Source organism: Choloepus didactylus, chromosome 2 (genome assembly GCF_015220235.1).
Source record: "Choloepus didactylus isolate mChoDid1 chromosome 2, mChoDid1.pri, whole genome shotgun sequence".
Lineage (NCBI taxonomy): Eukaryota > Metazoa > Chordata > Mammalia > Pilosa > Megalonychidae > Choloepus > Choloepus didactylus.
Window position 1 is genome coordinate 55,226,032 of NC_051308.1, and position 27,382 is coordinate 55,253,413.

At 50.4% G+C, this 27,382-nt stretch overlaps 1 protein-coding gene across 6 annotated transcripts in view; it reads right to left on the reverse strand.

Moving 5' to 3' along the window:
• TMCC2 (transmembrane and coiled-coil domain family 2) overlaps positions 1-25,582 on the reverse strand; it is a 33,724-nt gene extending 8,142 nt beyond the window's left edge. For 2 of the 6 annotated variants that reach the window (XM_037824919.1, XM_037824918.1), the window contains exon 1: positions 2,934-3,314. Coding sequence is in view for 4 of the 6 variants with exons in the window: in XM_037824914.1 (XP_037680842.1) it covers positions 12,993-13,529; positions 24,885-25,091 (744 nt within the window). In the remaining 2 variants the exon portion in view is untranslated. Of the gene's footprint in view, positions 1-2,017; positions 2,226-2,933; positions 3,315-12,992; positions 13,530-23,806; positions 23,942-24,884 lie in introns of those variants that run through there. The other 4 variants (XM_037824914.1, XM_037824915.1, XM_037824921.1 and 1 more) reach the window with 4 other exon arrangements.
• Between the last annotated feature and the right edge of the window lie 1,800 nt (positions 25,583-27,382).

The following is a 27,382-nucleotide window of genomic DNA, read 5'->3' on the forward strand; positions in this document are numbered from 1 at the left end:
TGGAGCAGACTGACATCGAAAAGGGGGCTTCCTGTCCTAACCACCTGCTGAGAGGGTTGGAAAGCTGACATTTCAGATGACTTTTAGGGTAAAAAAGAAGGATGATGGGAAGGGGAGGGGAGGGGAGGGAAAGGAAGAGAAAGAAGGGCTTCTATGTTTCCTTCCAGCAGAAAAGTGCAGCCCTGTCCTCCTGGCCCCGGGTCCACCTCCCAGGGCACGAAACAATGGAATCAGGCGTCGACCCGACTTGTCTGTGGGTCTGGCCAAGCAGGTCAAGAGTGGGTGCCGAGTCTGGGCTTCCAGTGAGTGACAGCCCAGCAGGTGAATGTGGTCTAGGGCTGCCAGGCCTGGGAGACTCAGCAGAGATGCTTCCATCTGCTGGCTTCCCATTCAAGCACCCCTCTTGGGATGGAGAACACTCAGATTACCTTTTTTCTGCTAGTTCTTCGGGGGGGGAAGGGAGGTAAAACAGATCCAGGATGGAAAGGAAAATCCATGGCCAGTTAAAATCCTCAGCCCAAAAAGGTCACTTGACAGCCCTGGACCTTATAGTAAGAAGGTGGGAGGAAGGGAGCCTGACATTCCAGCCAGAGCAGGCTGGAAAAACTATTCCCACTCCTGGCCTGGAGTCAGGGGCCTGCCTGTATACCCCCAAATGAGCTGGCATAGCCTTGTGGGGCTGTTGGCTCTTTCTCTTCCTGGTGGGGATACGAGGGTAACATGAAGTTGCTCAATCCCGGCTCTGGATGACCCAAGCCCCCCAGGGGGGTTAAGGGGTGTGTGGGTAGAGGGAGAAAGGGAAAGGCCCCAGCCCCTGCAGCGGTTCAACTGGTGCCTGGGAGCCTAAGCAGCTTTCCTCCAGGAGTCAATGCTTAGACACTTAATGGGGTGCATGTGGGGCAGTACAGACACGTGTCTGCTTGGGCAGGGAGGGGTGAAAGGGACCCCGCAGGGAGGCCCCAGCCACCACACGGGATTCAAGGGGCGGGCACCCAAGGCGCCAGCTCTTCCTACAGTGCCCCTTCCCCCACGGTGTAGCAGGCCCCCAGCGGCTTTACAGAATTTCACTCTGCTACAAGGGGATTTCAAAGTGCAGATCACTCACCCATCCCTTCACACAGCACCTTCAAGGCAACATGCAGCCAAGCCACCCACTGGTCTGGCTGCCAGCACTGGGTGGGAGCCTCAGTCGGCCTCCAGCCACCAGCAAGCCCTTCCTCCCACCCTCGCCCTGAGGGCTACACTTTCTCAGGGTGGAGGCAAGACACGCCTCTCATCCAGCCCTCAGTTCTGGTCCTTTCTGTTAGGTCCATCCCTCCAGTTCTGTTCCAAACACCCTCCCCCTCAGCTGCCTCATGCCCTGCCCAACTGAGAACAATGCTCTTTTGTCCACAAAAATGTTCCGCACTCTCCTCTCCTTTCCTCTCCTCGCACCCACAGACCCCTGGTTGGGCCCCTGACTTGCCTTCCTACCGTGGGGTCACCTCAGTTCTCCATCCTCTGCATTCTCCAGCCGCTCCAAGTGCTCACATACTTTACTCCTTCTGGACCCTCCCACTGTCCGCCTGGGGGCACTGCTTACTGCCCTCTGCACGCAGGGACTTGGACCTCCACACTGCCCTCTCCCAGGGGACAGAAGTGACCACAGCCAGGAACAGCCTTGCCACTGAATTTCATGGTGGCTCCTCTGGCCCCGGAGGGCATGCCATACAGACACTGACTTCTGGTTCCTGAGGTGCCTTTGCCAAGGTTCACTTGTCCTCCTGTCCTAGGCCTTCAGACACCTGGCCCCAGGTGTCTGAAGGCCTCTCTGCAACTGTCTCAACAGCTTAAGGCTGGGGCCTGTTAAGTCCCCTCCTGCCTTCTCCCACCGATATAGAGCTCTGTCATGGGAGAGGAGGGGGGCTGTACCCTCGAGAGACCGGAGGGTGAGCAGGGTCACCTGACAAATTCAGCAGAAATGGTCTCTCCCCACCCCCAACCCAGTAACTTCTCTCCTACCCACCAAGGTCCTCACCTGTTTGGGCCCCGTTTCCCAAAGCCGGGTTGGCGATGGGGTCCTGGGGGCTCTGAGGCCCCAGCCCTCCACAAGCTGTGCCAGGATGCCAGGGTCACAGTCCCTGGGCAGCGCTGGGCTTGCTGCGGGAAGCCGGGGTCTGCGAGCAGGGGTGCCTGAGCTCCCGAGCTCCACAGCCGCCATCTCCGATCTGAGGCCCAGCCCAGGGATTAGGGGTGGATTGCTCTGGGAGATTTCCTCCCCCTCCCCTGGGGCTCACAGGAGGATCCCTCCCATCTGGTAGGAGAGCGTGAGTGTCACCGAGTAGGTGGACCAAGCTCCCTAATGAGACCCCCCCCCCCCACCGTACGGTGCAGTTGCTGCCACTGTGCATTTGGTGTGCATGAGGATGACCAGATGTGACAGCAGGAACCCCTGCCCATGGAAGGGAAGCACCCTAGCACCTGGCAGCACCAGCGCTCTGCCCCACCTCTCCCACTGCATGCACCCGTCCAGAAATGCCTCACTCCATCAGAAGCCCCTCCCACAAACAGGGGCCCACACCTCCAGGCGCACACAGAGGCACAGGCCCAGGGATTAGGAGGAGGTCTCCAGTGTTCCAAAGACTGGAGACTGGAGGGGGGCTCCTGGACAGAGCTAACACAGCCAGTTCAACCTGGGGTCCTCTCCCTCACTCCCTGCCGCCCTGCCCACTGACTGCTCAAGGCGCCACCACCCGAAAAAGCCTGGAGAACTCAGCAGCCAGCCTCAGGAGGCTCCTTCTGGGGATTTCTTCCACCCATCGATCCTCTTCCAGAAACCCACTCTCTGCTCTTGATGTCTCCACTAGCTTCTGCTTCCCGCTTCCCCGCTCTCCCTCTCCCCCAGCATGGTCCAGGCAAAAACACCCAAGGAAAAACGCGGATGGCAAACTCACGGCAGTCTCTTCCCCTTTGGACATCATCTTCAGTCCCAGCAGGAAATCCTGTGAGTGGCCAGCAGAGGGGGCCAGAGTCCACGGTTGAGGACAGCAAACAGCGAAGCCAGTGATGGGGTCCCAGGGGCTGCTGGGTCTCTCTACCGGCAGTTCCCACAGCAGAATCACCGGGTCAGAAGGGACTTGGATTCTGCACCAGCTTAAGCCTGGCAAGGGACTCGGGGCTTAAATACCAAGAGCCAACATGGATCATGCTAACGGGGCAGTTCTAAACTCAAGAAGGTATGAAGAGATAAGAGGGGCCCAGCATTATCTCTAAGGTCCTGGTGCCAGAACATGCACCCCAAAACACCAAGAGCATGGGCTCATGGAAACCTCACAAATATTTGTGGTGGCTGATGACTTGGGGTTTGTGAGGACAGGAGCTAGCAAAGCACATTACATGGGTCCCAGCTCTGACCTGTGGAGCCAAGGACCACTTCTGATACCTCCCCCTACCTGTAAAGGGCCTCTCTCCTATGGTACTCAATTTTTATGCTTAGCACTATTCCTCTTGCATAATGGTTATTTGTAAACAGATCTTATTGACCCTACTAAACCACAAGGAGGGCAGAGACCAGATCTTAAACATATTTGGGCTCTTTATTGTGCCTAGCATAAAAATGACCCTCAACATTTATGTTTGCAGAATGACTGAATGATCCATCCCATTTAGCTGCCATGGAAGATAGTCCAGCTAATGCAGTTCTGTCCTTGGTAGCCAGAGAGACAGCTTAGTCTTCCCATGCTCAAGACGCCCCTTCCCTGCCCCGACCTTTCTAGGCCCTGTCAAGCTAAGATTTTAAACTTTTATTACAAGTATAAGAGGCAAGAGAAGAAAAGGAGGCAGCTGCTGCAGCTTGAGTAAACTGAGCCCTGGGGCTCTCCACACGTCAGGAGTCATGAAGGTCAGAAGTACCAGAAAGAAGTTCTTGCAAGACCACACTGCACCACCAAGACGATACTGGTGAGAGTTGTCGTCGACAAGACATCTGGCTTCTCCCTAGTGAGAGGTTTCAGCTCAACTCCAGGGGACAACTTAACCATCAGCACAATAACTGAGCAGCAGGAAAAGTGGTGGGGGAGGCTCAGGGGTGAACCAAAAGTCTGCTAAGAGAAAGGGAACAAACGGGAACTAGGGGTGTGCCTGCCAAGCAAGCCAGCAGGAGAGATCATTTTTCATCTATGATTCTGTTCTCGTCTTGAGATGCAAGAAATGTTCCCAAATCTGCCAAGGATACAGAGCTTCCTGCTCTGGGGATGGGGAGCAGGGGGCCTGAGCCACCCTGACATGGTGGGAAAGGCCATACAGAGGCTTGGGTTGGAGTCCTAGTTCTACCACTTCCTTGCTCGGGGACCTTGGTAAAGTCACCACAGCACTGAGGCTCAGTTTCCATAAATGCAAAAAGGGGCAAGTACCCTACCTTGCAGGGTCAATGAGAGGAGTCTATGAAGTGTGGGGGAGCTCAGGATGCCTTGGGTTAAGCTGAACATATCTGACAGGAAGAAATGCCAAGGCTGGACTCCCTGGCTCTGGTTAAGCTTTTCAGTGGCACAGCAGAGTGCTTGTGAAAACCTGGTGTAAATCCTTCACACTCACAAGAGGAGGTGGCAGCACCTCCTATGCAGCAGCCCTGAGGAAGAGGCCTTAGTGAATGGGACCAGTGACACCCACAGATGGAGAAGGGGGTGAATGAGCTGACTCTCTCCGCAGCTGAGACTCAGTTTTCCTTGCTGCAAAAATGGTACAAATAATTAACTCCCTGGGTTGTGGTGAAGATCAAATGAGAGTGTGAGCAAAACACCTGACACACAATAGATTTCATTTAAAAAGATGACTAGTCTTGAGTCTCTGTCACCACATACGTCCACACACACACATGTGCACGCACACACGTGCGCACAAGTCATAGTCATTCCAGACTGTACTTTGCCCGGGACACAGAGAGCCAAAAAAGGAGCTGCCATCTGGAGCAAAGTTGAAAGAATGGCAGGCAGATGTGCAAAGAGCTGAAGTGAGAGCTAAAAGCAATGGGCTCTGAAAGGATGGGAGCCGCAAAGAACTATCCTTTGTAAAGAAAAGGTGCTGCTGGGTAAATGTCAGTCACAGGTTTCCCTAGTACGGGTTGTCCATCCCCGTCTCTCTGCTGCCTTGCTCACTCTCAGCCCAGGCAGGGCATCAGGGCTGCTTTGCAGGACCATGCAGCTGAACCGTGGAAGAGCGTCCCTGGCTTCCTTCTTTCCTCTCCCCCACTTGAGCATGAGAACCAGGCTCCCTCATCCTGGAAGGGGCCTGGAAGCATGTCCTGCAGGTTGCAGCCCTCTCTTCTTTTCTTAGTTCTTTTCTTCCATATTCTTTGTTGCCTCTTCTTCCCTTATTTTTTATGCCATGCCCTTTCCTTCTTTAATACTCTAGCATTATTTTTTTTCTTTTCTCTTCCTCTGCCTCTTTATTATTCTTCAGCTTCCCCCCACCCCCACCCCCCTTTTTTTTGTATCTTCCTACTTACTTTTCTTTCTCTTAAAAAAAAAAAGTACAAAGCACACATTCTGAAGGGTGGGAAACCTGAGAAGTCAGAGGCTCGAGAAGCAAAGAACAAAGCTGAAAAGCAACTAAATTTAGTAGCTGAGAATACAAGGTGAGGCCTTAAAGAGCCTCAGGCCCCAAATGTGCTGTGAAAATCTCCCAGTCAGGATTCCTCCTTGAAAGGCTGGCAGCTTCTCTGATGCCCCTCAAGCCCTCTTGGGAATGGGGGTCAGGGAAGGGAGGCGGTCAGTATTCAGAAATCCCTTCAGGACCCTCCCTTTCCCACCCAGGTAGAAGGTGCATCTTCTCAGCACTCACTTTACCAAAGAGCCCTACTTCCCCTGGGGAAGTGCGGGAGGACGGTTAATATTGTTCAGTGTAACTAGACAGTGGGCACATGTCTCAGGAGCACGTGGAGAGGCACAGCCATAGGCTCTGGCAAAGGGGACAGGAAGGGCCAGGGTGGAGGGCGGTGGGAAAGCTGTGGGCAATACCCAGCCACATGCACCGTGCTGCTCACAGCTGACCAGGAAGGGGGAGGCATCTCTCCAGCTGGTCCTGTGCCACTATAGTGCCCCAGACACTCCTGATCAGGGAGCCCTTCTTGGGCACCGACATGAGCCCAGATGCTGGGCAGGGGAGAGGACCACTCACCTACGACACTTCTAGGCAAATCAAGATCTGTACCAGATTTTCGACGGGGGATCTGATGCCTTTCCTCATCACCCTGATCACCAGGGGGAAGGCAAACCAGGAACTGCCCCCGGAGAGTGACCCAGAGAGGAAGGAGCTATCTCTTTTTTGAGTATTTTGGGGAAGCAAAGTGCCTTCCACCCTACCCATTGCCTAGAATAATTTAGAATGATTCCTTTCTAAAAGCAGAGCATGAGGCATAGAACCTTTGTAGGGGTCCTGCTTCCTCGAGGGCTCGGAGATTACCGTGAGTTGACATGATCAAATGAGAAATGCATATGACAGCGCTCTGCAAAGTGCAGCATGCTGTTCCCTGGCTGTCATATGCCAGCAAGGCTTTCAAAGGGACATGACCATGATGCCACTGAAGAGGACAGAGTAGAAAGTCAAGAGCCCAGATAATATTTGGGTCTGAAGCTGCCTTCTCAGGCAGGGCAGAAACCTTATATAATGAAGTTAATATTACAGAGCCTTGTCTTTCCAGGGCAGGGTTCGCCTTTCTAGCCGCCAAGAGGAGGCCTCCTGGCTACAGTATCACCTTAGATCTGATTTAGCTTTTGCTGAACATGCTGAATTATTCACTAGCTATGGATACTGGCCTAGCTCTGGGGTCCCAGTAGGGGGATATCTGGAGAGCTGCAAAAGGAAGAGAAAAGGGATGCAGTGAGAACTCCTCGTATCCAGACTTGGGGCAGGGTCACAGACGACAAAAGCAGTGGGGGGCATTCAATCTCCAGAGTAAGTGGGAAACAGGGGCTGGGGAGCCAAGAGCAGCCAGAAAACCTGCTTGCTGCATCCCCAGTACCTGTCATTTGGAAGAGAACTCCCTAGGAGTCAATGAGCCCTCTGCCCCTTGGGATATAAACAGAGAAAGCCCAAACTGTGCCTACGAAAAGAAAGAAGAGGCAGAAGCAGGGATCAGATTAATGATACTGTATTTCCATTGCCTCACCTGGCACCAGAGGGGACAGGGTCAAGTTTCACATCTCAGGGATGTGGCGGATCCAGGGAGGAATTTGCTTGGTGGCTGGGAAGACCTGCGCCAACTCCCATGAGCTGTGCCCACAGCACCAGCTCCGGCTCCTCGCCGTCTGGAACCGATGGCCGAACGCTCTTGTCGCCGTTATCGGCTCTGGCATGGGGGGTCTGACACCCGAACCTCACGTACCCTGTCCTCTTGGGCAGTGCTGGAGTGAGGTTGAGGTTCACAATCCCAAAGGAGAAGGCTGGAGACCTGACCAGACATCTCCTGCCTGTGCTTGGGCCGACATCATCGCAGCCCATGGGGACGTCTATCTCCCACCAGGCGTTGCCTCTGATCTCGGTTACGTAACTTGGAAGTTATGTGACTTAACCCTCTGCACCTGGGGAATTCTGTACTACCATAAGCCAGAGCTAATTTGGAGAGCACTGGATGCTTTTCTAACAAGAAGAAAGTCATGGGTGGCAGTGGGAAAAAGGTGAATAAAGGGTTATTCCAGAGCCCAGCTGCCTGCTAGGACAATTAATTGAATCCACCATTTAATTTTAAAAGTCAAGAGGATGCTGCTGCCTATGACCTCCAATGTCAGAGCTTTAGGTGAGAGGCAGAGTCATTTTTCGGCCCCCTCTCCTGCTTGGACGGGACCCCTAAAAGCCAAGGGGCTTCACCTGCCTATGAGGAACTCAAATCAGAATGCCTTGACTCGCCAGGCATGGCAAGATGTACTGTGGTGGTGGGGCCTGCAGGGTCATGGAAAGCAGGGGCTTTAGACACGAGATGGGGAGCAAGGGCCCACGGCAATCACAGAGCCGTCTGCCTTGGCCTAGTGACGGGCAAGCAGCATGGGAGGCTCTTCAGCTGGGCTGACTGACGCCGGCTCTCCCTCTGCCCAAGGGATCTTGCCATAGCAGAAAGGAAATGAGAAGGGAAGAGAGGATGAGGCAGGGCAGGCTGGGGGTGTGGGAGAGAGGAGGCAGCTGTCCTCCCCAGCATCTGACAGGGAAAGGATGGCTGGGGGACAGACTGGCACAGCCCCAAGCACAGAAGTGTGAATGGCAGAGCCACGAAACTCGGAAGGTGGATGCATGTGTGTGAGCAGGCTGGGGCACCCAGCTGGACCCCAGACTCCCATGTAACTCCCAGATTCCCTTGGCTGACCACACGCCAAGGGGACAAGCTTAGAGACCTCTTTCTAGCAAGTTCTCTCGGCAGAGCCGGGCCCACCCACCTCTGCAGCAGCAGGCTCCCAGACGTGAATAAATCAGGGCCCCTCAGCCCTGCCAAGATCTCAGTCTTGGCAAGGGCCCTGGGCTAAGGGTGGCCCTTCATTTACCATCCCTCAGTGTAAACAGGGGTACTTATTTATGCCGGTGTAGAGAAAAAAATCTTGTTGTTGGATAAATCTGGAGGGGGAGTGTACCAAGAGGACAGGATGTCCAGAGCCTGCTCTGGTTTGGGTGATGAGCTGATCTTCACTGGTTTCCCTGTCTGGGGCTTGGAGATAACACCTCTATGAGGCCACCGGAAAGTGTGCAGTCATGACATCATCTCTCCGCCTACTCCGCAGCGCCACTGGGGAGACTGTGCACCTCGCACCCACTCCGCTCCCAAAGCCAAGGGGCAGCGGACTGGCCTGCCAGTAGAAGCCCTCCTGCCACTGAGTGCCTCCAGGCTGCTCTCCTAAGGCCGCCCAGGCACCTTCTGTGAGCTCTTCCTCCTGCCCCCTGGTCCTCCTCGGCCTCAGAGGGGATCAGCCACCCTGCTCAGAAGAGGCAGTGGCAGCCAGCGCAAGTCAGGGGCTGTAAACCCTGCGCTCCAGCACTATCCCCCTCCCATTGGATGCACTTGCACAAGCCCAGGGCGGGTAAGGCTGGGTAGAAAACGTTGCAACTAGGAAGAGGTTTGAACAAGGCAGAGAGGGAAGTAATGACCAAGGCAAACATGGAAGAGATGAGGGTAAGGGAGTACAAATTCCTGACACCTGCAGGGGCTAATCCACTCCCTGAAAGTTTGGGAGCAAGTGATAAGGAAGGAGGGAAGAAATGCTAGATATTCCTGAGAGGATACACGTTTTTATCAGGAACTGCTGTTCAGCAAAGAAAAAAAAGGAGTGGTGGTGATGACCCAACTCCATTTCCACTGCACATACAACCATTCTTGTTACAGCCTCCAGGGCCTGTGTTTCCCAGAGGCTGAGGCAACAGAGAGAGGCGGAACCCAGATGTCACCTGCATTCTTTATGCACCTGCCAATGCCCAAGGCCCCAACAAATGATGACATTTTTTTTTTTTTCCTATTTTACAGATGTAAGTCAGAGAGGGTGGTTACCTTGTTCAGTGTCACACAAATAGTAGAAAGCAGAACGGCAGGGCTGAGATGATAATTTGTTTATGTAGGGAAATAATTTAAGGTACAACCTTGAAGACAGTTAACTGGATCTGTAGGGAGTAAGTGGTGACCAAACCATCATTGCCAAGGCTGAGCCTGCATCCTTAGACTGTCCCCAGTCATACCCCTGTTCTTCCTAGGGTTCAGGGTCCCCTCCTTTCTTAGGGTGGGGGCTGGATGAGCCTCTCCAGGACAGCTGAGGAACTTTAGCTGCCTCCAGGGTGTTCCAATAACTCAACCCCTGACTGGGTTTGCTCCGGTCCAAATGTCAGCTGGTGAGCTCCAAACAATAGAGAAGGGTGTGGGGAGTGGGGGAGGCTTATGAATTAAAAATAGATGCTAGTAATAGCCAGGAAGCTTGCAGAAAGCATGTGGGGTTGTGTTTACTAGAGAGAAGAATACCTCCCATTCATGCCCAGAGACCAGGGGCAGAACCACCACGGGTTCCCACATCAACCAATGGCCTCGGGTCTGGGAGAGTCGGCTGGTGGAGCAGGGCTGTCGATGGCCGTAACACCCTTTCCTATGGTTTTGGAGAAGCCCCTCCCTCTTCTCACAACCCCAAGCCCATGCCCATCCTTTTCCAGATCAGAAAAGTCACATAATCAAAGGGGAAATGCCAACCAAGAGATAAATTCACCCTCTCCTTGGGCTGAGGCAAACCTTCTCCCTATGGATGTTGTATCAAATGGTCCCCAGGGATTTTAGTAACTTCAGATCTCAGTTTGATCTCGTGGAGAGCCTAAAAATTCAGGATCTAGCCTCCTCTCTGCCATTAATTAGCTGGCTCATGCAAGCAGCCTTAAATCCACTAGGCCTTAATCTATTCGTCTGTAAGATGGAAGCAATACCTGCTCTACCTACTTCATAGGGATGTTAAGATTAACCGGGATTGCATGTGACAAGATTTTGGAAAGCTCAAAGTTCTAAATAAGGCTATAAAACAGACACAGTAGCAACTGTTTTCCCCATCACCACTCTGAACCCAGGGAATCACCCCCCAGTCAGTTCCCCTGAGAGTCTCAAGGCCTGGTCTTCTACATGCAGCGCAGAGACCCCTGCCTGCCCTCTGGCTATCTCCGGGACACAGGGAAATCAAAGAGGAGCACCTGGAAAAGCCCCGGGAGGCGCTCACCAGCCATGCACCTGCCCCCACAGCCCCCTGGCCTTCTACATTCCCAGTGGGCGAACATCAACACCCCACTGCCCCCTTCCCCGGGGCATGCACAGCCCACTCCCTCCATCTGCTCAGACAGCTGGGGATCTTCACGGGAGCCTCTGGGCAACTGGTGGCCACAGGGCTCACATTTTCTCTCCTCATATAATAGCTGCAGGACCAGAGACTCTTGCTTGATGGTTCTGTTTAAATTTAATTTTTAGAATGTATTCAGTGACTCACCTTGGAGAGGTAGGCCTGACTGCTGTACCACATGGAGGGCTTGCTCATTAAGAGCTGACTGACCCCCACTGCTTGACATTGTCTATGTTCATTTCCAAATCCAGATCTTACCTGTCATTTCTAATGTGTTTCATGCTGTTTACTACTTTTCCCTTCTTGAAACTCCTTTCTCCTTTTTATTCAGGGTCATCTTTCTACAAGCTTACTCCTATTTCCCTGGCTGCTCCCTCTCAGGCCCCTTGTGCTTGGAGTGTCCCTCAGATGTTGGATCTGTCCTTGACCTTCTTCTCACCCGACAGAAGGTCTCATTCACACCCATGATTCCAACCTCAAAGCTGACTCCCAAAGCTCCAGCCCCAGCCCAGACTTCTGCCCCATAAAGCCAAATGCCAACTGGTTCTTTCCAGCTGGACACCTCCCAAAGGCCCTGGAACTCAACATGTCCAAAACTGAACTCATCAGTTTTGCCCCAAAACTTGTTCCTTCTTCCATGTTTCCTTAATCAAAGTTATGTCCCTATCCCTAAAGTTGTAAAGCCAGAAACCCTAAAATTTATTCTTTACTCCCTTCCCTTCCTCTGTATTCCTATCTAATTTCTCACCTAGTGCTGTTTTTAATTTAATTGTGATAACATATATATAAGAAAATTTACCATTTAACCATTTTTAAGTGTATGATTCACTGGCATTAATTACATTCACCTAGTACCATCGATTATAATTTCCAAATGTCTTCTGAATTTGTCCCCTTCTTCTCATCCTCACTGCTGCAATAGCCCTTAAAATGGTTTCCTTGACTCCAGTCCTATCCCTGCTTCCACTGTCTACACTGAGATCTCTACACTGAGACCAAGGGGGACCTTCTCCTGCCAGTTTCCCACCTAAGACCCTTCAATAGTTTTGCACTGCCCCAGATAAAACATTGACAGAGCCTTTCGTGCCCCAGATACAACACAACAGAGCCCCTGCCTACCTGTCAGTCCCCAGAGGGCTGTATGCTCTGACCACAATGAACCTCCAGAGGCCCCCAGTGCCAGCTCGCTTGCTTTCGTACATGTTGTACATGGACTCGGTTCCTCCCCGGCTAAACTATACACCTTCAAAATTCAGCTGAATGGTTTCCTCCCAAAGGTCTTCACCAAGTTTCCTTTTTCCTCATTCTGAACATGCTGGGACCTTATTCTGGGCTACACAGTCTCTCCAAGTTCCCACAGCGTCTATCATAGCCGTGCTCCCCGTTCACCTGTCTGCCTCCCCTTGTAGACTGTGAGCTCTCTGCGGAGAGCAACTCGGCTTTTTCAGCTTATTCATTCTTGTTGCATAGAATAAGTACACACTATTTGCTTTGGAAGAAAAGAATGAATATATAAATTCATGAAGTGCCAAACTAGCTTTTCTCCTCACCAACAACCCTTCATAGATGTCTCCCCTAGATTCTTTGGTTGGCAAAAATACTAAAAACAATACTGTGCCAGGCTCTGTTTTGAGTATTTTACATATATTAACTCATTTAATCCTACAACAATCCTACTTTTATTATCCCAATTTTCAGCTGCGGAAACTGAGGTAAAAAGAGGTTAAGTGACTACAGTTTAGCTATCTAGGAAATAGCAGAACCAGGATTGGTTCTAGTCTGCACTCTTACCCCCTAGAGTCACTGCCTCTTGATAGCATGTTCAAAGATAACAAACCAAAATTAGTATCAGCCTGAGCAAAGTAAATTTTGAAAAACAAACCTGTACCTGCCAAGAAACTAAACAGCCATTTTTGGAATTATCTCTTGCTTTTGGCTTAGTCATACCTTGGACTCCTTCAACCAGGGCAGATAACCCTGCAAGCAGCATAGCATCTCCCCCACCGGGAGGGCCCAGCTCAGGCCCCCAGGCCTGCAGGCCCCTCGGCAGATGGCTCAAGCCTCTGAGTAGCCTCCCCGCTCCCCTCCCTCATCCTGCCCCCTCCCCACCCCACTCCACCCCCAACCCACGGCCCTGAAGGCCCTGCCCTCGCCCTGCCCTAGCCCGCCTCGCCTCACCTTGTCCCCGAGGCCCTCGGCCTCCTCGGCCAAGAGGTACACACTGCTGCCGTCGGCCAGCAGCAGGGCCGTGTCCGTGGTGGAGGAGGAGCGGGGGCGGCACTGGTGCTGGTGCAGGATGGCGGCCAGGCTGCTGTCCTGGGGGGCCTTGCGCAGCAGGTGGGGGCTGCCGCGCTGGGGCTCCAGGGAGCCGCTCTTGGTGCGCCTGCTGCTGCCCCCGCTGCTGCCTCCCCCGCCGCTGCTGTGCAGGCTGGCGCCCCTCTTGATGGAGGGCCGGGAGCGGATCTGCTGCAGCACGCGGTTGAAGGCTGTGGGCCGTGCGGGCAGGTCGTGCAGGGACATGGCGTAGGACACACGGTGCATCTCCGGGGAGCGCTCTTTCTCGTCCGGAGAGTCATGGTCGGACATGCCCTGCTGCTGCTGCTGCTGGGAATCCTGAGACGCCTGGTGCTCCCTCTCCCGGGACCTGCGGCGGCTGTGGAACAGGTGCTTCAGGCCGTGGCCAAACATGGAGCCCTCTGAGAGCTGCTGGATTTTCTTAAGGGGAATACATGAAGAATATTGGTGAGTGGAAAGCTCTTGAATGCCTGGTTGGTTGGGGAATGGAGGTGGGGTGGGGCACATCTGTTCTTGGGAGACCAGCATAGCTACTACAGCCACCTGAATCTGGAAATCACACCTAAAAGGTCACCTTGTAGACCTACCCTTTTCATTCCCATAGGAATGTACCCTGATGGTTCCCCATGGGACATTACAAATCAACACATGGGTTTGGGGTAACTAAGAATGATGCTCTTATGCCTACAGCCTGAGGCTCAGTGGCCACATAGGAGCACCTGGCTCACTGGGTCGTATCCTCCTGGACTGATTCCCCCCATAGCCCCTCCTCCTTCTGAGTTAAGCCCCCCTTCAAGCTGCACTGGCCCTTTCAGACCACCAGGCATCCACTTCCAAAGATGCTTCACTGCGACACTCCCTGGGAAAATCAGGTCATGCAATTTATGTTTTTGTAGTAGACACTGCTAATTGCATATGCAGTATCTATTCCCCTTTTTTTCTTACTAACCAAACTGCAAGCAAAGCCTAACGCACCTTGCTGAAAACTCCTGCTTCATCAGACTCCCCTGAGGCTAGGAGAAGCCATGGGATATAATTTTGGCCAATGAAAAGCAAGGTGAGGGTTTCTGGGAATACTTTTGCTTTCTTGATAATGGTACTGGTCCTTCCCATCTGAAACGTGGCAGTAATGTCTGGAGATGCAAGTGCCATTTTGCAACCATGAGGTGACTGGCCCAATAACAAAGACCTTCTCACAGATGGTGGAGCCCCATGAGAAAGGTCTAGAAAGTTAATGTCCCTATGAAGCCAACCCAACAGTTGAGGACTATCTACCTGTGATTCTTGTTGCAGGAAATAAATGGACCTATCTTTCTCTATACAACTCTAGTATGATTTTCTATTATTTATAGCCAATCTCATTAGTGATACAGTTGGCAATAAAAAAAACTTGACTTCTAGGGGCATAGCTTGTGGTACAGTTGGTGATGTGAATATCATACATATCAAAACCAACTACCCCAATGAGGGTCCTTCTTCTCAGATTGGAATAAACAAAAGAGGCCCTGGAACCTAGCACTGCCCTGGCCCCAGGCTTCCCTCTTAGCTCTGTCACTGAGAGTCTCCATGTGCTCCTCAGGTAGGGCTGCTCAGATAGAGGCGGCTGGATGGCCTGGCCAACACAGGGCAGTGTGTGGTATAATTCCAGGCAGCTGCTCTGTCAGGAGGAAGGCTTATCGGGCCAGGCCAAGTCCTCCACAGAGAATCGGAGTGGTTGGGAGGAGACAGCAGGACACAGAACCCAGCAATTTGGGGCTCAATGAGCCTTTGCAGGTCCTCACCCATAATCTCATGAGGCAACCTCAGTCATTTTTAAAGACATTCCCCAAAATGACAAATATGGGATGTTCTTCTTTTCTAAAAATGCTGTTTCAGAGCAGAAAATGCAGACCATGCAAAAACCAAGGAAAAGCAATCCTTACATCTTCTAAATTGCCTTACCCGGCTCTCACTGGTACTTTACACCTAAGCATTGACAGTTTGTGGAGGCAGCTGTACTTACATCTGGATGTAACTACTGCACCGTGTGTTTGTAGAAAAATTTAGGATTTCCTTTCCTCACTTCATTTGCATCTTCTCGCCATCCTCAAAAGGAGGCAGGGCCCTTGCACCACCATTTTACAAACCATGTAAACTAACGGTGAACTCATGGTTTGTAATCTTCAAGGTGCTTTTTCTCCTGCATTATCTCACTTGGTTTTCCCAGACACTAACAATAGAACAACAGCAACAATTCCACTTTGAGATGAGGAAATGAAGGGTACCACCATTCCTCCCCAAAGAATTTAATTCTGTGGCTGCCCAGGAGATGTTGGATTCCACAGGCCTGGGTCCTCCCACGGGAGTTCTCGTCCCCTCGGGGCCAGCCTGAGGCAGGGCCACCAGGCCCCCCCTGAATCTGCTCTGGGTGGCACCAAGGCGTCCAAGGCAGGCCAGACTTGGGCGCAGGCTCCTCTTCGGACCTGGAGCTGGCCAGCTCCTGTGGCCTCCAGACCAGGGACAAGCCAGGAGACCTCCCTCCTGCTAACACAGGACCTCCCTCCAGGCACCAGGGATGGGGCCTGCCGGCTCTGGCATTTGCCCAGCTGCTTCTGCCAAATGGTCACATTATCTGTTACAAACTGTCTTTCTAGCATCCTATTCCAGGTCCCTACCTGCCCACCCCCTCAATCCTAAACTGGCTTCTGTCCAGCGCAGAGGCTCTTCTACATCCACTCAGGTAAAAAGAGTTAGCCCTCAGAAAGCCTGCACCGGAGGTCCTGGAGCCCTGAGGCATTTCCTCTCCCTCACCCCTAGAAATCAGGGGACGTGCTGGGGAGAGGTACAGCCACCACTACTGTCTGCCATATTGCCAGGGATCCTAAAATCCTTGGTCAATTAATTTATTTTAAAAATTAACAAGTAGCTATAGAGCAAATTTCAAAGGATGCTAAGGATTACAGTTCTACCATTTCAATTCCTTCCTTCTAGCTATTCTAATACCCTAAGGACTAAGAAGAAGAAGGAATACCTAATAGATTCAGCATTCACAATCCTTTGCTAAATTCCATCTTCCTCTAGTTCAACCACTTTCCCCATCTTCAGCAATAAGGAAATAACCGAAACTATGGTATTGTAACTCATAATATTTTTGGAAATTTTCCATATAACCACTTGTTAAATCATACTTTTAAAGATATTACCTTTTTGCATATGTTATATTTCACAATAAGGAAATAACTGAAACTGTGGCACTGTAACCCATAACATTCTTTGAAATTTGCCCTCTAACTTTTTGTTGGATTGCACTTGGAAAGCTGTCACTTCTATATGTATATGTTATATTCCACACTAAAAAAATGATTAAAAAATTATACAACAGCATTTTTCAATGTATGCTGTCACTCCAGCCTGACTCTTGCCTAATCTTAGGAAGGATGTGACAGATCATAGCATCCATAGTCCATTTTACAGATGCAGAAACTGAAGCACAGCAGTTAAGTGGACCATCCAAGCTACACAGATGGATCCCTAACTTCTAGTCTAATTGAATTTCTCTGGTCCACATACTGACTCCAAGACTATACTAGATATAGTATTTACATTTGTCCCAGAATAGTATCAAAACAAAAAAGAATGTAGTTAAAAGGAAAATAAAAATAAGAAAACTAGAATAAAAAAAAAAACAAACAGGCACGGACTGTACAGCACCATGAACCTAATGTAAACCATGGACTATAGTTAGTAGTACAATTGTAATAATATTCTTTAATCAGTTCTAACAAAGGTACCAAACTAATGCAAATATTAATAATGGGGAGCAGTAACATGGGGACTCTCTTTTCTGCATGATTTTTCTGTAAATCTAAACTTCTTTAATAGAAAAAAATACATATATACATATATAAAAAAAAATTGTTGGTGGCCAAACTGGGTCTGGGAGAGTCAGGTTCCCTGAACTGCAGTCGTGGATCTGCCCATGTGCGTGGGACTTGGGCAAGACCCTTACCTGCTGTGGGTCTTCATTTCCCACCTCCCTGTCTGTTCTATGTTGAAGGAAAGTCAGGGACAGTGGCTGTGTGACCACAGGAGCTCCTCCCCAGGAGCACCCAGGAGTCTGCTAAAGTTCACAGGATGCACAAGATAAAACAAACAAACAAAAAAACAAAACAAAAAAAGAAGTCAAAGAATAAAGGGGTTGGCACACTCCAAACGAAGGGGTTTTTCCTTGCTTAGAAGATGAACCAGGGACAGAAGAGACTGACACACTGGGGCCGGGCTGCTTCTGCATGTCCGGAGCATAGCTAAGAAGGAGATGGCTAAGAAGTTTTGATGCAACATGGTGAGGGTTTAAAAAAAAAAAAAAAAAAAAAAAACAGCACATACACAAAACCAGCTACAAGTTTTGGAAGTGAGGAAAACCATGGTGACTAGCTTGAGGGAACTTAGCCGCCCACGCTGCAGAAAGCACCACCTGCTCTGATTAACAGGTTCCAACTACTAAATGTCACTTGCTTTTCCACATTGACTTTCTCTTTTCCCCAGCTGGCAGAAACCATTTTGGTGGCCAAGCTAAGCCATGTACTAGGAAGAGAGAGCAGCGGTGTTTTCAAGTTAGAGTCAGGGCCCAAACAGAGCTCTCATGGCCCCCGAGAACAGAGCAAGGACAGCCATCCCTGGAACTCCCCAGAGGCCAGGAAAGGGGAGCTTCCCGGGGGTAGGTGCCCAGGCCTGCAGAAGTGAGGGACGGAGGTTTGCTGTCTCCTCCTCTGGAACTATCTCTAAGGGCTGGAAGAGCTCCATTGCCTTTGGGCACCATCATCCATTCAGGAACAAAGTATGGACTAGATGCCTTCTGAAATATCTTTCCTGAGAAGGCTGTGGTCTCTGAACAGTTGGGCTTCATCTGTTTTCCTCCCTGGGTGTGGGTCCCCCAAAGGGGAAGTTTGCTCCAAATTCTGCAAACACAGCTGCATGAGGCCAAAACTAAAACGCCTTGGGGTACCGTGCCTTTGATGCCATCTGGTTAGAAAACGGCTGAAAGTGGCTTCTAATACCCACAGGTCCCTGTGTTCTCAGCAACTCCCAGAAAGACTGAAAGGACTGTAAAGTCACACTAACCTATAGCCATTGGCCCACCCGCAGCTGACTATGTATGCCTTTCTCCTGCCTGAGTTTGAAACTCCCTTGGCCTCACCAAAGGTTCGGCTGTGAAGGTTCAACGGGGTGACTGGTCACCAACGTTCCTCTATTTATAGGGTCTCTATGGAAACAGGGCTGGCAGTAGAGAGCTAACCGCTGTAAAAACCCCAAGTCTTGCTCTCAGGATACAAAGTGGATTGAGGAAGTCTTCCCTCGGCCATAAGAAGCTCTGAGTGGAGGGCCGGGGGGGAGCAGGAGAGGAACCCTCACCCCAGGTTTGGTGCCAACAACCACAATGATAGAGAAGAGACAACAGCTGCAACTGTTCAGGCCCATTTGGGGTTTCCATTGGAAACACGGTGATGAAAGATTTTTGGAATCATTTTTTCTTCCAAAGCATCACAGTTGACATTAAAAAACAGATTTCAACTCAGGGGCAAATGATTTCCCTTCCCAAATTTTATTTTAACTTCTTGGCCCATTATTGTTTAACAGAACTCAGCCTGCGGCCAATGTTAAGACAGGTGAAAGATGAAAGGTCACCTTGTCCACCGGGTCTTTAGGCAGACTCAACCCAACACTGGCAAAGAAGGTTTTTATTAAAGCTACCTGCATGGTGTGCCCTCTCTCTGCCTCTTCCCGTCCTACCCATCCTTCATCGCCTCCCTCCTCCATAAAGCCCTCTCTCTGATCACACCAGTCTGCAGTGATCTCCCCCAGCTCTCAACTCTGAGAGAGCTCATTATCTGCACCACTCATTCTGCAATTAGTCGTGTACTGCCTTGTCACATTGCTTCTAGAGCTCTCTCAAACTTATCCAACTTTTCACCTGCTTATAGACTGATTCCTCAGTGAGAACATGAGTGATCAGAAGGAAGAAGCCAGGTCTCGAAACCTCCATGTCCCTAACATGACCCAGCAGAGACCTTAACACACACATGGTGATTTTTATTTCATCATTTGTTCATTTACTTTCTGAGTGGAAGCCATCCAAGCCTACACGACCATTTAAAAAAATGATTTAATCCTCAGACAACTAGCTTTTCCAAAGATTTCATCTTTTCCAAAGATTTCATCATTTTCAAAGATTCAAAAGGCTCAGGCATGCAGGCAGCTTTTTCTTGTGTCTAACCCAGATCTCTCTTGCTGTGGCTTAAACCCTCGGTTCCATCTACCATCTTAGTAACTGCCAAGATTGAGCTGGCTTGGAATGAGATGGACACAGACCAAAGAGCCTGAACTTGTTTACTGTTTTCACAAATGGCTTAGGGAGGGCGGTGGGGGTGGGGGTGGGGGTGGCTCATGTCCTCACACCCAGCTTTTTTCTCCAAGTTAGCTTGGCTGGAAGAAGGAAGCCTTTAGTCATTTGGTTTGAAAGACAGATATAGTTTTTCTACAATAATCACAAAACGTATCTGCTATCCCTCAACAACTTTGCTTCTAACTTATTAACACAAAGAGAGACTTAAGTGTTTGGCTGATAAAGGTGGACCTTGTCCAGCCATGACCTCATTCCAAAAATGCACCATCCTAGTCTATGGGGATTTCCAAGGGGAATGCCATTTCTTAGAAGAGAGATAAAAATAGAGATAAGTTTTGAACTGGCCTCTAAAACCACTACTGAGAAACCTCCCCCGAGCCTTTTTCCCCACTCTATGATACCCATACTTTTTTTAAACTTCAACTCCAAATTCAAGTTCTGTCAGATGTTTCAATTCCTTGTTAAGGGAGAAATTCTTGTTAATGGCTTTGGCAGTTAAGACACAATTAGATACACAGATCCTGAGTCTGCAAGACAGTTCACACTAGAAGAACAGCTAGGGTAGCTGGGAATTCATCTAGAACCCAATGTGTGACAGTAGAACAGGGAGTTTTGTTTGCCACCTGCTTTTCCCATCAGTCACGATCCTCCTGAGCCCACACACATGGCTGCCATGGGTACTGGGAGCCGGGGAACAACCCTGGGCCTCCGGACCCTCTGTCCTCCTCTCATAAGGGTAAGATGGGATAAAAAGGCATCCTCAGCCTTCTTTACCACCCTCGGCCTTCCTGACTTTACAGGGCTGCAAGAACAGCTGCCACTCCAGTCAAACCAGCTTGGCAGAGTCCCTACAAAAGACATGAACTTGCCATCTTGCTCCCCCATTTAGGAAGCCCTTCTCCTCTTGTTTGCTAATTAATGCTCCACCCTTTCTTTAATACCTTGCTCTAAATCCACCTCCTCCAGAGCACCTTTCCTGATTACCCCATATGTTTCTGGCACTATCACATGCTCAAAGCATCGTTAAACTTGTATTCCTTTGACAATTTTCTTGCAAGTATATCAGCTTGCTGGACTGGGAGTTTCCTTGGAGGCGAAGGCAGGGCCTACTGTCAAAGAACTAATTTTCTATTTCTGAGGAATACCTAAGGCTCTTAGGTCTACCTCAGTTCTATCCCTGTCTCCTCCCCACTTCTCCAAGAAATCTATCCTGGCGTCCAGATTACAGGCACATACCACTTCTGAAGCAGAACTAGGAGCCTCTTGAGGCAACAAGGCCACAGAGAGCCACACTCGCAGAACTCTGCCCTTAAGACCCAGAGCCCACACACACGCCTTTGTTCCACCCTCCACCCCTGTGAAGCAGCTGGTCTTCTTCCCCACTTAAGAAGTATAGGAACTGAGACCAGAAGTTTTATCCAAACCCTGTGCCTTAAAATAAAATAAAACAAACAAACAGAAAGCAGAGAAAAACTAACAAGCATTGGGAAAGGTCAATGTTCTGTTTCTTAACTTGGAGAGTGGTAGATGGGTGTCTGTTTTGCTACCATTACTTAAACTGTGCATATATCTTTTCAGAAACTTTAATAAGCATGTCACAATTCACAATTTAAAATAGTACCTTTCCCGCTGAAGGCATTCAGTATCTGTTGACTTCAAGAACCCTTCTCCAGTGGGCTCTGGAGAAGCACAGGCCATTTATGGGAGCTGAGGCACCTATACTCATTGGTAAAGGCTGTGAGCCAGCAGGGAGAATCACACAGGATTCAGTTGTGAATTTCCCGCAGCTACCTGGCTTCTAATGGCTTGTCCTGTTCTTTGCTCTAAGAAGGCAAGAACACCAGTGTATGGTGTGAATAGAAGAACATGAGCTGGAACCAAATGAGCCTTGAGTCAAAAATACAACGAGGGCTGAAATAATGGAATTTGGGAAAAATATTACTACCGTTCAGAAGTCCCTGGGGAAAACATTCATCAGGTGCTTTTGTGAGAGGATAGAGAACCTCAGCGGGAAGTCCAGGGGAAGGCCTCTGATCAGTACACCCAGACGCTTCCTTTTAGGAAAGGCTGAATTCATTAGGCTGCATGAGGGGTGGTAGAGATGGGAAGGTTGGCAGTTTCCTTCCCTGCTTGCTGTCTTCTGAAACCCACCAGGACAGAACCAGCTTACTCTTATACTCAGCCACTCACCCCAGATCTCAAAAATATCTATCATATGCTGTATTTCAACAGGAATGTGTGCTCTATGTCTCTTTATGCATTTTTTTCCTAAGCTCTTTCCCCTTCCCACTCTCAATGGAGCTGAGTTTTCCTGCCGGAGAATTCTGGTGTACTTTTGGTCAGCCAGCACTCAGTGGCCAGCAATTCTAGCATCTTCTCCAGGCATGGAATCTGGTAGTAAGCAGAGGAATAGATAATGACCACAAATGAATCGAGAAATGAACACGAATGGTTAAATAGAAATCCAAGCCACAAGTGGCTGGGGACGTTACTCGGAATTGTTGGGTTCCTATTACAGGATTATCTGCTGAGATCTGCCCTGAAGGTCACATTAGATGTGTGGAGCAGCCTAGGAGGCCCCCAAATTATCTGCCTGAGCTTCCTGGGGGACAAGGTCCATTTTCAGATTATCTTTCAGTTATCATTTTATAACTGCTCCTTTAACTAGTTTAATAGTTACTCCTTAGCAATTTTTCTTACTTTGCACTGTCCCTCCCTACCCCATAGCCACAGATTCCAGGCAACCACAGCAGAAATTTACAGTGCAGAGCAAGATGCTCCACACATATGAGGGACCACGGGAGGGAAGATCACAGGAGCCCCTGAACTCTCTGGCTGCCACTAGTTAAGGCACTATCTAGAGCTCATAAGCAAAGAAAAGAAATTCTCTCCTTCCCTCACCGCTATAACCTCCACGGAGATGCTTCAGACAGAGCCTTTTATATTTTGCCCCTTTCCCAAAGAAGATCCCCTCCAACACACTAAATCCATCAAAATGCCTGAAGTTGTCACAAGAAAACAGAAGCAGAGACTAAGGGCCCGAAAGTTACTTATCTCCAGAGTTTAGAATGAAAACAGAAGCAAGTCAGAACCGCTGCTCTGCCTTGGCCAAACACAGATATGGAGTGGGAGGTGTTAAAAATTAAACTTGCCCCTTTCTGGTACCACCATCAAATCTACAACTGGTCAGCTTCTACCTGGTTCCAGAGCCAATGATGGAATTTTTCCATCGTTGGTAAACTGTGCCTGGGAAACAAGTTGGAACACACTCCAATATTCCTAGTCTCTTTCTCCAGAAAGAGGTTCAGAAAAGTTGAGTGATTTTCCAAATCAGATTGCACTGGTCCCCAAGTTCACACCTGGTTCTGACGTCCCTGCCTGTAAACATGTTGTGATGACGCTGACAGAGATAAACAGGAAAAGGCCCTGCTTGTTTCCCATGCTCCCACTGAGCTGTTTTCTCCTCCTTGCTGTCAGCCTGGGTCCAAAAGGCTGTAATCGACCTCAAGAGTTATTTTATCTCTAGGTGGCTCTTTTTCTCACACATGATACCAATTTTGGTTCAGGAATATTGAGAAGGTAATATCAAGTGCAGAGTTGCTGCTATATGTGCCCCTGACCAGAATGAGGGTATCACTATAGAAAAAGAAAGAGATGATACAGGAGGGTGGAGATGAACAAGCTGCTAAAGGCAGCTTATCCACAGAGACAGACACTGCAGTCCCATACCAAGAACAGCCCGACTGCCCCTATGAAGGTGACACGGAGTGGTGGGATGGGTGAGGGGTGGGAGAAGGAACGGAGCCAGCAGTGTCCACTTTGGCCTGCAACACATGAGCTGGAGAGTAGGGAAGTTCCCAAGGTTGCACCTCATAAACTCCCATCTGGTCAAGGAATCAGTGTTTGCTGACCAGACTCATTCAGACCAGCCCAGAATGAGGGCGAAGTCTGCAGCAGGAGGCTCGACTCCTCCACACAGCCGCATCAAGGTACCCCGTTCCCTTCACCATCTCACAGGAACTGCACCTCCTGCCGACAGAGCGGACTCAGGGGTGACAGCTGGGATAGACACCAAGGACTCCTTGGGACTGACTAAAGCATAAGCGTCCTGTGCAGACAGTATCCACAGAGCTCATCTTTTAGACATAAGGTTAGCCCCGAACCTCTGAAAAAGGCAGCAGCAGAATCAGGGGTCAGATTTGAATAACTAGCACAATTTTTAAAAAGTACACACAACAAGAAGCTAGCTATCTCCCTCCTTGCCCCTCCCCAAGGAATACAGACAGGTAACATATACAGGTAAGAGCAGACTCACCTGTGCCCCAGTGGCTTCTTTACTCTGAGCTGCTCAGGCCAAACGAGGAATGTCATTGGCTTATTCTGGAGAGCTCCTTAGTGGCTGCTGCCATAGGATACAGGCTTTATTTAAGGTAACCTAGTCCTTTCCCTCCCCTAGCCCAGACCCTGCACCCCCTCCAGAGAAAATCTCTCTGAGGCATCAGTCTCCAAGACATCTAAGTTCCTTCCTTGGGCTGACATCTCTCTCAGCCCCTTCCTGAACCGGCTTGAAAAGCCTAAGCCTGCAGTCCCTGTGGCTGCTCCAGCAAAGGTGCATTATTTATTTTGGTTGCTGTTTTAAATAATATATACATATTCATAGCTCTGCAATTGTCTCAGCAACCTCAGTCCAGAAAATAAACGACTCCCAGCTGCAAAGGAAAGCTCCTTTGGGTTCTGGTTCTAGCTGCCAGCTCAGCATGTGTGCAACTTGAACCAAGGCCCCAAACCAACCCAAGCTCCACTCGCGCCACCTGTCAGTTCTCCACCCTGGGGGTTGGTACAACCGGCAGTCAGGGATCTCTAAGCACTAGCTTAACCTCTGGCTCCACCTAACGGCAAGAAATCCACAGCCCCCTTTCACAGATGGAAAAACTGAGCTTCAGGAAGGTCCTCAAAGATCCCAGAGGGAGGAAGCTAATGCAGCAACTGGAAACTGATGGTCACCTGCTTTGCCTTCCACACTGCAGTTTTCTTCTACTGCTATCCTACAGGAGGGAAAGTGATGTCAACTTTTTAGTTAGCATCTTGGATTTCTCCAGCCCTTTGTCTGCGAATAGCACTTCACACACATTATTCAAGCAATCTTCTCTGATGCATGAGTCACTAGAAACGTCTGCTGAATAATGGGGAACACAGAGGCCTGAAATGTAGCTGAAAGACAAAGGCACAAATGGTACCTGACGTCCTGCCTAGGGTTCTAACCCAACATCCGCTCATCCTCCCTGACCTTCGTCTTGCTCTCCCATCACTTTTAGCCTGTGAAAGCACTTCTGTGAAGGGTGGGGAAAGCTCAGTCGCTGACTTGGGCTTGCCAGGGGAGGGTCTGGGCTCACCTTTAAATCAGGAGGCTTGCTTCGGGGACCCGGGTTGGGCGCCACCGCAGCACCCACATCCGAAGTTGGCCCGCCAGCAGAGTTAGCACCTGTGCCCTCCCCAGGCCGGAGGTCCGCGCCCGGCAGGTGGCAAGCAGCATCTTCCAGCCCAGCTCCATCCTCCTCGCACTGTTGTTGCTGAAGCTCGTCGGATTTGCACCTCTTCATGGTGTATGTGGGTCGGCAAGGGGAATCTGTCCTTCCAGCGCGCCGGCTTGGGGAAGGACCGTACCCCCCTTACACTCAGAAATGAGGCCGGGGGTTTAATTATTTAGCAAGGGAGTGGATGGGAGTGTAATTTCTTAAATTAAAAAAATATATATCAAAAAAGATGTGGGAGGGGCGAGGAAGGGGAGCCTTGGTTACAGCTTGGAATAGTTCACTACGACCCGAGGAGTAGCAGGCAGGTCACAGTCGAGGCTGGGCAGCAGGAGTCCTTGGGCAGTCATTGGAGGGGGAGGGGCAAGATAGCCCCCGACCCCCAAACTTTCTGCTTCAGGCATGGGCAGGGCGGAGGGGTGCTGCGCGGCACAGCGCATCCCTCCTGGCGGGCCGGGCTGCTGGGCGAGGCAGGGCATGGAACAGCGAGCCGGGCAGGTCCTCGTCCGCAGCTCTCCGAGCCGGCTGCAAGCCCCCGGCCCCGCCGCGCGCCCGCGCCCCCACCCCGCCCGGGCGGGCCGCGGAGCCCGCAACGCGCCCCGACCCTCCCCCGCCCTCCCGCCTAGGAAGCCTGCTGCGAAGCTGGGGCCCGCGCCCGAGCCCCGCGGCCGAGCGCGCGCAACCTACCCCGCCCCTCCGTCAGCCTCCACGGGGGGGGGGGGGGAGGCGAGACAAGGAGGGAGTGACAACGGAAACGAGCCAATGGGAAACCCGAAGGGCTGAGGGGGCGTTACTCGGCGACGTTTCTTAGGATTGGTTGCACTGCGCGATCCCCCAGGAGAAGTCTGGAGGGCGATGCTGCTGCGTTTTAGCATTGCGGAAAGCCGGCTGCGGAGTCGCGGCGGGGGCGGCGGGCGATAGGCGAGGCGATTTTAGCAGATGCTTGAGGGACACTCTTGGTGAGGGCACTCCCGGGATTTTCCCCACCCACTCGTTTTATTTGGCGGGAAGGAGGCACAAGAGGGATGTATATCATCACTGCCTTTTTTTTGCTGCAACTTTGCACGTTGGATTATATACGTCCCTTCAAAGAGGGAGTCACTGATCCTCTCCAGTGTACTTGGGCTGAGTCACAAACGTAATGTTTACATTTTGAGCTGCAAATCAAAGGGAAGAGAGTGTTCTTCTTCCCCTTTTCCCCTCCCCCCACTTTAGTACTTACCTCATATGACTCATTGCTTATCTTTATGCTCAGCTATTGGAAAGCACTTCATATTTAAACACAATAATGTACGTGAGAGTTCCTTGCAAACCGTGAAGCATCATTTAAATAAGACAGGGTTATTCATGGTAGGAGGTTGGTATATTCGGAAGAGTAGGAAAGGAATCTCTCCACCCCCACCACCCACCCCCGCTCCCCCCCACCGTAAACCTCAAACTGTGCTTAGCAACCTGGAGGCAGAAGAAAGCAAATGCTGAGCTTATCACGACATGGAACCCAGTAATAATGACCCCATCTAAGTGCCTACTGCATGCCTATTGTGGTAAGGTGGGCTTTGCCCACCCAGCAGTCTAGACCAGTGGTTCTAGGAGTGATCCCCTGAATGACGCAGCACCGGCATCACCTGGAAACTTGATGGAAAGGAAAACTATCCGGGATCATTCAGACCTACTGAATCAGAAGTAGTGGGCTCAGAAATTTGCTTTAACAAGGCCTCCATATGACGCTGGTGCACACTAAAATTTGAGAATCATTGGCCTGGACTGTGGTGAAGGGACCACTCAGTCTCTGAGTCACAGTGATCCTATAAAGGACTTTTACAGTTTACTATCTCTTTCACTTCCACCATGCCATTCTAGCCTCACTTCAGTCCTGCTAGTCTGTTTCCTGGCTCTCAGTTCTGTCTTCTTCACATTCCAACCACTCATCTTAATATGTATCCTATGAGAAATTAAGTTGTTAAGAATTTACTTCAGTAAAGCAGCTACCTTCTAAACCTGGCAGCTCGATTTTTAGAACATAGAAATTTAGGATGGGTTAGGAATGTAGAACCACCACTCCCACCCCAGTACCACGCTCAATGTGGAAACAAAGCTACGAGCCTTTAGCATTTTCTATGGTGAGGAAAAGGCAAGGACTTGTAGTCAGTGGCAGGACTTCGAATCAGTGGAGGCAGAGTCCCATGGTGCCACGTGTCAGGCGAGATGTCTAATGCCTCCTGCCTGACTTGCACCAGAGAAGTGTAGGGGCCCCACAGACTCTGGGCTAGTCTTGGGCAGCAAGCAAGCAACTGGTGAGCACATAATTGACACATGTTCATGCCCTGACCGTAAGTTGAAGAAAATGGGTGGGATTAGGT